At 43.7% G+C, this 9,693-nt stretch overlaps 1 protein-coding gene across 1 annotated transcript; it reads left to right on the forward strand.

The window, feature by feature from the left end:
- Nucleotides 1–7,208: 7,208 nt before the first annotated feature.
- Nucleotides 7,209–9,693, forward strand: neurl2 (neuralized E3 ubiquitin protein ligase 2). The gene is made up of 2 exons (XM_014975830.2): nt 7,209–8,258; nt 9,481–9,693. Exons 1-2 carry the CDS (start codon nt 7,514–7,516, stop codon nt 9,594–9,596), a joined length of 861 nt encoding a protein of 286 aa, XP_014831316.2. The 5' UTR covers nt 7,209–7,513; the 3' UTR covers nt 9,597–9,693.

Below are 9,693 nucleotides of genomic sequence, written 5' to 3' on the forward strand. Positions count from 1 at the left end.
GCAGGAGGGGGAAGCGAGAAGTGAGACAGTGGAGAAATGCGAGATAAGTTATAAACACACCACTGTGATAAAGAATGTGCTCACTAATCCTGTTTGCATATAGGAATGATCTACCCAGAAAGGAACATTTTAAGGGTTTTTAGGTACAATGTTAGATAAAATCGTTCATTTTGTACCCGTTAACTCAGTCCTTAACAGAAGGACCAGTGATCCTCTTAGGGCCCACGGGCCATAGGTTAGGAAACTATGAACAAGAAAAATTATAATCATTAAAAGTTAAACAAAAAAAAACTGATAGAGCTATGCAACTAAATTACACCAATTAAAAAAATGTATTAGAGATTCTAAGCTAATAATGATTTTCAAATGTTTTATTTACTAGTTTGGAACTAAATTAAACATCTCTAAGTGTTGAAAATAATTGATATTGCAGTGTTGAAATATTATGAAATATTTCGTTGAATTTAACTGAAAAATTTAATTTAGAGTTTAACAAAGAAAAACCAAAATGTAACCCTGCAATTAAAATACGTGTCTGCTAAAGTATCTTCTATAAAACTATGAGTTCACCTGCATTAACTACTAATCCTCCCAAAGACTTTATAAAAGCTTAAGTGATTGTGACACATGGGCAATGCCATGTGTAAAAAGGGGGGGGAAGGGAAAATGGTGAGGTAATACTATAACTACACACTATATAACTACTAAATTCTTACATAAAAAATTTTTTGTTATGAACTTTTGAGTTAACAAATACTGTTAGATGATGATTGATGCTTTTTCTAAATGGGTTGAAATAGTTCCAGCAAAGCATGCAGATGCTTTGATGGTAGCTAAGGATATCTGCAAAACTATATCCCAACACACGGTATTCCACAGAATGTTTAGATTTAGTGAAGCTCTATATGAGAATCACCCAGACAGCTGATGGTCTAACACCTTCTGAAATAATTCATGGGAGAGCTTACAGATTGCCTCTGTTTGCTCCAGAATACAAAAAGCTGATGAAGATCAGACATTAGCAGATTATATGATCAGGATCCTGAAACAGAAAGAGGCGTCAAATGCAAATTTACTGCCGTCTGATTTTCTTCCCTCGCAGGAGGCCGCTCCCATCGAGCAAGGTGACTGGGTCTACATAACGGTCATCAAACGAAAGAACTGGGCGAGTCCACGGTGGGAAGGACCGTTCCAGGTGCTGATGACCACACCAACAGGTGTAAAGATTGCTGAAAGACCCAGCTGGATACATCTCAGTCACTGCAAGCTGCAGAGAGTGTTGGATCCCTAATCCGGAGTGGCGGGGAAGTTTCTGGCTACACAGGGGTTCCATTTTTTAGGGTGGTTCGTCTCAACGCCAGTGAAGAAACTCGACAGATCCTCACTCTTTAGTTTGGGGGTTCTAACATCTCTGTGCGCCGAGCAGCAATGGAGACTCCATATGCCAGATGGACCTTCTACTGCACTGTGACTGCAGCATGTCTGATGTTTGGAGGAGGAAGTGACTTCACTTTCTACCCACATGACTACAGAACCAACCTGTAGTGGCAGCTGATGAACAGGACTGCTCACGAGGAGAACGAGGTGAACTGCTATGTGTGTGCGCAGCTACCAATCGCCACACACAACTCAGGTCTGCACCCAGAGAGCATCACTGATGACAAACAGATGTGTCTCTATGGCCTGAGCACACAACCACGACTCAGCGTCCCCGTGAAAAGAAGAAAATGCAAATGGTGCAAAAAGGATTTTTCTGTTCTACTTCGGACAGGAGATGCCACAAAAGGACTTTTTGGATCTATGAACTGTTCATTTGAGGATGACATACTTCCGTTTCCACCGTTTCCACAAGCCACATGGAAAATACCAGAGACCATTTCTTTAGCAGGAGCTAAACCCGGGTCTCTGAGGAGCTGTGTTTACAACAACGGACACGTTTCTCTTGGGACGGTGCCCTGGAACTTGTGTAACAAAGTTTACACCTACTGCGACACGACACCGGATTACATCAACTGCATCGCCTGCAGGGGTCAGAGGGCGACCCCCGGCTGCAAAGTCTGGAAGGACAACCCAGACTGTGACAACTTGCTTCAGGAGGAAAATTTATGCAAGGCATCTTTCTATGGGTCGGAGTAGGTGAGATTCGAAGCCACGTTGAGATCAACAGATATGGATTCCTGCGACTCATCAACAGTACACAGCCAACAGCACCGTGAGAGAGCTGACTGAACTGAGAAAGATGGTTCTGCAAAACCGTGTTGTACTGGACTTCCTCACAGCCTCTCAGGGAGGGGTCTGTAAAATCATTGGCCCAACGTGCTGAACTTTTGTGTCTGATGAAACAGGAACTGGAGAAACTTAAACATTACAGAGAAAGTGGAACACAAGGATCATCTCCTTTTGATTTTCTTCCTTGGCTCACTTCCAGACCATGGTGGAATTTACTGGTGAAGCTTGAAACACCTATTCTGGGTGTTTTGATTCTTTTTTGCCTGTTCATAGGTTGCATTATTCCATGCCTTCGAAGCATGAAGTTTAAAACAATTAACACAACTGTTATCAACTATCAGCTGGCAAAGGCATCTTATGAGACAACTGAAGATGACTTGTTTCGAGTTCTGATGGTTTTATGAACAGTGATGAAGTTCTGTAATCAATAAACAGATGAATTCATTTGCTGAATGACTCCTACAACAAGTGGTTGTAGAGACCTGCATTTAATTTTTTGTTGTTTCTTTTATTTTTCATTTATTTCATTATATTACATTTATTCATTGTGTATTTTCTGTGTTTAGATTAGAAAAAAAAAAAAAAACTTTTGCATTTATTGGTTCTTTTCTTTTATCTTCTATGTTTGGCTTTTGCATAAAGTTTACACACATAGTAAAATGATAAAAAGGGGGGAAATGATAGAGATTTTTGGTATCATCATTTTGTTATTACTTTAGTTCATATTCAGTCTAATGTTAATCAGTATTATTGTGATTTTTAGTTTAAAGTGTTCTCTTCCTCATGTGTGTATGAACTGACCTGGAGGTCAGGACTTTCTGTTTATCTTCATGTGAGACAGTTAACTCTGTGTTTCCCAGACCTTAAATTCTTCTTGTGTTAGTTTGACCTAGAGCTGAACTGGGCTCAGACCGTAGATCAGATATCACACCTGGCTGGTTTGTTTAGGTTAGAAGTTTTACGACCTTTGTTGTTCTTCCTGACTGCCCCTTTTGGCTGTTCTGCTTGACAATAAAACAGGGGCTCGCGTGGAAGGAGATCAGAATTCTCTGTGAACGGCTGATGAGGTTGTTGATGGAGAGTTCTCCTTTTGCAAAAGCTTTGTCTATAAAATTCATATACGTTGTCTGTGGTCTTTTATATAGGTTCGAGAAAAATACCTATCAGCTGGGTTCTCTCTGGGTTCTGGCTGGGTTCTGGCTGGCCCCTGCAGGGATAATCTGTCTAGACGAAGGACGAAGGCTTAATGTAGAAAAAGTCCAGCTGACAGAATTAGGAGTTAATCTGTCGGTTTATTAATCTCTAATCTGATTATTAGTTCTGGTTAATCACCCTGGAAAATTTCTGCTCATGTCAGATTCATCACCTCACTTCATCAGGAACAATAAATTCAATAAAACTGTCAGATTAAAATGTTCTGTTGTTTCTGTCAATATTTGTGGCAGTTTGGAGATAAATTTACCAGAAGCAGATAATCTGATAATCTGATAATTTGTGGAACAATAAACTGCTATTCAGCTGTTTTTAGTTCTGTGTTCATAAAATAACAATAATTAAAAACATGATGACCATGAAAGCTCAGCTGCTGAAGCTGCAGAACATGAAGTCTAAATTTAATCATCGTGTTTAAACCTTTCAGTCTGGCTGCATGTCTAATATTTCAGTTTATAATCAGGCTTCTTCAGGGCAGCCTCACCTTTATCACTAAACTGCAGACGGTAATTATATTTCAGCACATTTTTGAATTTGCTGATATTTATTGATGTTTCTCATCAAAATAGAAAACAGTAAACACAACATCCTGACAATTTAGTCTTCATTAACTGGAATTTAATGATTTTATTAAAAATCTAAATTCTTATGAGAAATTTCCCACAATGTGAATAACGATCAAACCTGCTGAGGAGAAAATGATGTTATTCTGAAACATCAACCAGTGAAATAAATCAATAATTATAAAATTATTTTAAACAAGAAAAAACTAATGCATAAACTGATTAAGTGACTTCATAATGTTTATTATAATTTAAATAAATCTAAACAATCAATAATTAAATCAACTGAATATTTAAACAATAAAATAATTATGAATTCCATATTTAAACATCCAACATAAAATCCTGTAAAATTATTTTTGACTTCATTATTTCATAATGTAATAAATTATGAGTTAAAACAGAAAGTCCACTTCAGACCAGAACAAAACTGTCAGCGCTAGCGCCCCCTACTGGTGGTACTGCAAAATAATTCGGCTTTTTGTACATAAAATCCATCCATCCACCTAAGGGGTCAGGAGCTGCTGCCTCCAGCGAACGTTTCAGGTGAGAGGCGGGGTCACCTGGACGGGTCACCTGGACGGGTCACCCGTCGGGTCACCTGGACGGGTCACCAGTCAGGTCACCTGGACGGGTCACCAGTCAGGTCACCTGGACGGGTCACCTGGACGGGTCACCAGTCAGGTCACCTGGACGGGTCACCCGTCGGGTCACCTGGACGGGTCACCTGGACGGGTCACCTGGACGGGTCACCAGTCAGGTCACCTGGACGGGTCACCCGTCGGGTCACCTGGACGGGTCACCTGGACGGGTCACCTGGACCGGTCACCTGGACCGGTCACCTGGACGGGTCACCAGTCGGGTCACCTGGACGGGTCACCAGTCAGGTCACCTGGACGGGTCACCTGGACGGGTCACCTGGACGGGTCACCAGTCGGGTCACCTGGACGGGTCACCAGTCGGGTCACCAGTCGGGTCACCTGGACGGGTCACCTGGACGGGTCACCTGGACGGGTCACCAGTCAGGTCACCTGGACGGGTCACCTGGACGGGTCTCCTGGACGGGTCACCTGGACGGGTCACCTGGACGGGTCACCTGGACGGGTCACCAGTCTGTCTCAGGGCAACACACAGTCAACACACAGTCACACCAGGGAGAATTTAGAGACCAATTAACCTGACAGTCGTGTTTCTGGACTGAAGCTGGAGAGAACCCACCATGCACAGGGAGAACATGCAGACTCCATGCAGAAAGACCCGGGAATCGAACCAGAACCTTCTGCTGCAAGGCAGCAGCTCTACCTGCTGCACTGCTGTGCAGCCCAGTTGTACATAAAATAATATTTTCATTATTGAAGTGATACTAAATTGACATTTCAGACATCATTCATGTATTTACCTCATATGTTTAGTTAATGATAGTAATAATTTATGACTTATTCGCAGAGAGCAGAAGTAGGAATGAAAAGTTCATCTCTGCAAAGATAGAAACCTCCACACATAATAACATAATAACAATAATATTAATTCATTTTAAAAAACAAAACTTTTAATAAGGAGGAATAAAGACGTTTGACTCACCGAGCCTGAAGCTGCGGCTCTGGGTCGGTTCCGCTGTTGGTTCCGGTTCCATCTGAGAGGTTCTGGACTGCAGAGCAGAGGAAAATATCTCTCCCTTTCAGCTGCGCCGCCTCCCAGACTACCAGATGTGTGACGCTGCAGGATAATCCAGATTAAATAATCCAGCTGTCTGCCAGCGGCTGCAGGTATGGCTGCTGTCTGCTCTCCTATAGCTGGACGTCTATAGGTTCCCCCATGGCTCCTTATATGGGCCGTTTCCGGTCTACAGCTAAAAGGCCTAATTAAAGTAAGTGTGCCAAGATTAATTCTAAAATGATTAATATTTTCTCATGTTTTATTGACATTTTATGTGATATAAAGTATTACAATTTTGCATGTTTTTGCAAATAAAATGTTGCTTTTATTAAGGAGTGAATACTTTGTGAACCAGCTGCAGTCATTTAAAGGGGCAGCATTACGTGTTTTCTGGTTCATAGTTCCATTTTATATCATAACCAGTAACTATGTTACCTTCAGTTGTTATAAAAATGCTATAAATATCAAATATAATCTGTTTTGTAATTTAAGGCGTTGACATTAGGCCTCTGTCTCTTTAAAAGCTCCTGCTGTTCCTGAAGCTCCGCCTCCAGGAAGTCGTCCCAACATGGCTCCTCTATTAACGGATCCAAAGCATCCCATAATATCTCTGTCTGATGTTCAGGCTCGTCATCCTGCTGAACCTTCAACTCTTCTCCAGAGTTGAACTCTTGGTTCATCTCCTGTTCCCGCAGGAAGTAGCTCCTGTTTCTGCTTCCTGTTCCTCTCGGCTTGTGGTGAAGCTGCTGGTTCGCTGCTTCTCCGAAACATTTCTGTCTCTTCCACACATTTCGTGGTTTGTTCCAAACTTTAAACAGAACCTGTTGAGGATTTTCTCGTGATGTTGCTGTTCCTTAAGGCTCAGACTTGTGGAGTGTTTTTCCTTTCAGCAGACTTTCCACCTGAACCATGGTTTCCTGCAGCTCCTCCGGAGTTACTCAGGCCTGTTGATCACTTCTTTATTTGTGGTTTTAAAAATGTGAAAAAGTTTTGGTTCTTCATTACCTCTTGTGCAGAAACGTCAAGAGATGAAGCAGAGGAGATGAAATGTGAATAAATCTCTCCCTCCTCGCTGACCTACAAACACCAGAGAGAGAGAGAGAGAGAGAGAGAGAGAGAGAGAGAGAGAGAGAGAGAGAGAGAGAGAGAGAGGAGTGGCGAGGCGAGAGCGGAGACGTCTGCATGATCTGTCTCTGAGGGGACGACTCAGCGTGACACAGCTACAGTACACAGAAACTAACCTTCATGTTTTCCTTCAGCTACGTTTTCTCTTCATATCAGATTTATAATAACAGGAAGGTTTATTGTGAAGGAATTCATTTCCTGCTGCAGTGAATCCTCTGATGTGATTAACAGCAGATAAAATGAACCTGCAGGTTTTTGTCGACTCTGGAGGATCTAAACTTTACTGGGGTTTCCACTGGGAACACAGGAGCGGCCATCTTTAATTCCCCTGAGCATGATGGGTAGGAATTCATTCTGATTGAATCTGATGTAATGATTTAAAAGGATGTTGGGTTTAGTTGTTCCTGTTATTCCCGTTCATTCAATGGTCTCACACACACACACACACACACACACACACACACACACACACACACACACACACACACACACACACACACACACACACGCCTCTCCCCTGACACAGGCAGCCGTTTAAAAATAGCCCCTCGCAGAGGCAGAGGCCTGCTGGGTGTCGTGTCCAGCAGGGCAGGACTCCATGGTGCCTCCAGTCTTCATGTGTTGGACTGAGGTCAGAAGATCACCCAGATTGACCTGAAACTTTGATCCTTCTTGTTTTTATTAGCTTTTGGTTCTAGTTCGGTTGGTTCTGATTGACAGAAAACGAAATGGAGACTCTTTCTGACCAGTTCCTGGAGTTTCACCCCAACCATGGTACCAACATAATCCTGGACCAGTCGGGAACACAGGCCACCCGAGTGGAAAGCTTTGCTAATGGGATTTGCTTCAGCAAACGGCCGCTGAAACCCGGAGAGATCTTCCTGATAGAGATCGAAGAGAAGGAGCTGGGCTGGTGCGGCCACCTGCGGATCGGCCTGACCGCCTGGGACCCGCACAGTCTGGCCGTGGTCCCTGAATACTCCATCCCAGACCTGATGGAGCTGGGCGACAGCTGGGTGTTCGCCATCACTCGAAACCACAACAAGGTCCTGGAGGAGCCTGAGGTCCAACACGCCGGGCGGAGACTTGGACGAGGAGAGGAAGAGGACGGAGTTCAAGTAGACGAAGGAGGCAACACCAAACCAGAGACTTTCTTCACGGACTCTCACCTGTACATTGACTCGGTCCGAATCCCCAGAGACAAACTGGCCGGCCGGAGCCGTCCGGGGCGTTTCAGCCACATCCTGGACGACCTGTATAAGACCAACGCGCTGCCGCCCACGGCCAGACGCAGCAGGATCGGAGTCCTGTACGTACCGAAGAGCAGAGACACGGCCGACATGCACATCGTGATCAACGGAGAGGACATGGGGGCCTCCGCCAAGGGAATCCCGTCCAGCAGGCCGCTGTACGCCGTGGTGGACGTCTTCGCTGCCACCAAGACGGTTCGCATCGTCCAGGTGGAGTACGGATGTGAGTGTCAGTAGCCATCTTCACGTCCAATCTTTATGTGAAGTTTGAGTGAACTTTTAAAATGCTGCACATGAAAATGTGAACGAGCTTCCAGCAGAGCGAAATGGTTCTGTCCGATCCTGCTTCTGTCTTCTGACCGTGGTCCGAAATCACAGGGAAGACATTTCCTCCAGGGCCGAAGTAGGTCTCGACTTCGGGGTGAAATCCCTCACTTGGCCGTGTGAACATAAACCATGCGGTGGCACTGAGGAAATGGATGGATAGTAATTAAGTAGTTCAACCTCTCTGTCTGTCATCACAGATGAACTTCCTGGCACCATATTTAATTCCAAACAGGAAGTGAAGCAATCTGATTGGCTGACAGGTCTTAGCATAGCGTTACACTGTCCTCTATAGGTTGACATGTTTAAAACAATGCTCAGGAGTACGATGCTACGTTTCCTGTAGGAAGAGACATTTGTTTTTAGGAAAATTCTGCTATGTGTGGACAAGTATTCTTTGGAAAAATTTTTTGTTTCCATGAACCTTTTCTAATACGATACTTGTGATGGCAGAAATTACTTTAACAAGAGTCTGGATGAGAAGAAATAAGAAATGAGTCAAAACCTTGCAAGGTGAGAACAGAAATACAGAGTGAAAGGAGTCTGTCAGTCTGCTCTGACCAACAGTGGATCTGGCTTCCTTTTATAGGTTCTGGTCAGAGAAGAGAAGCTTGGTTGGATAATAGGTGTGAATCCCTGATTGTGATGTACCAGGGATTCTGTGGAGCCCAACACAGATGGTCTGCCCATTCGTCTGTTGCTAAGGAAAGGGGACTGTTCTTTGGTGCTAAAGGGGGCCGATAAGTTCAGGGTTAGGAAGAAAAACTCATATAGTCTCCAGGATCAAGGACCTCCTGCTGTTATATGACACTGCAGAGGTCTATGTATGCAGCTCCTTTGTGGTGTAAATTTTAAAAAAGCTAGCATGCAGAAGCTTAAGGTTGCTTATAATGACTCTGAGAATTCTGCTCAAGAAACCCAGGCTCAGCAGTGCAAGTGAGATGTTCTGTAATGCACACGTCAGAACGTTTCAGGCACTCATGAGAAACTTGATATACAAGTTTATGCTTCGTTTATCATCCGTTTTCGGAGCCTTTTTATGGTAGCTTTGTTTTTTTTGACAGGTTTCTAAGTGGTGTCCTGCAGATTTCTCTTGATAAGTGATCTGCTGTCTCTCTCAGTCTCCTCTCTGCAGACGCTGTGCAGGAAGGCCATTCAGAAGCACATTGTCCACAGGATGGCCATCGACTGGCTGCAGCTGCCTGACGCGCTGAAGCACTACTGCAAGTATGAATGAAGCGTCTGGATGTGCAGAAAAAAGAAGAACCAGCGGAGATCTTTTCAAATGACTGAAGAACTCGAATAAAAACTTCTATTAATTTCTCCCAGATAAA

The sequence above is a fragment of the Poecilia mexicana genome, unplaced genomic scaffold (genome assembly GCF_051168715.1).
Source record: "Poecilia mexicana isolate PSO_F unplaced genomic scaffold, ASM5116871v1 scaffold_19, whole genome shotgun sequence".
In the NCBI taxonomy this organism is placed as follows: Eukaryota; Metazoa; Chordata; class Actinopteri; order Cyprinodontiformes; family Poeciliidae; genus Poecilia; species Poecilia mexicana.

Coding starts and splice junctions, on each gene's coding strand:
- neurl2 (XM_014975830.2), top strand. CDS start 7,514: ATGGAGACTCTTTCTGACCAGTTCCTGGAGTTTCACCCCAACCATGGT. Junction 8,259..9,480: donor CGTCCAGGTGGAGTACGGAT/GTGAGTGTCAGT, acceptor TGTCTCTCTCAG/TCTCCTCTCTGCAGACGCTG.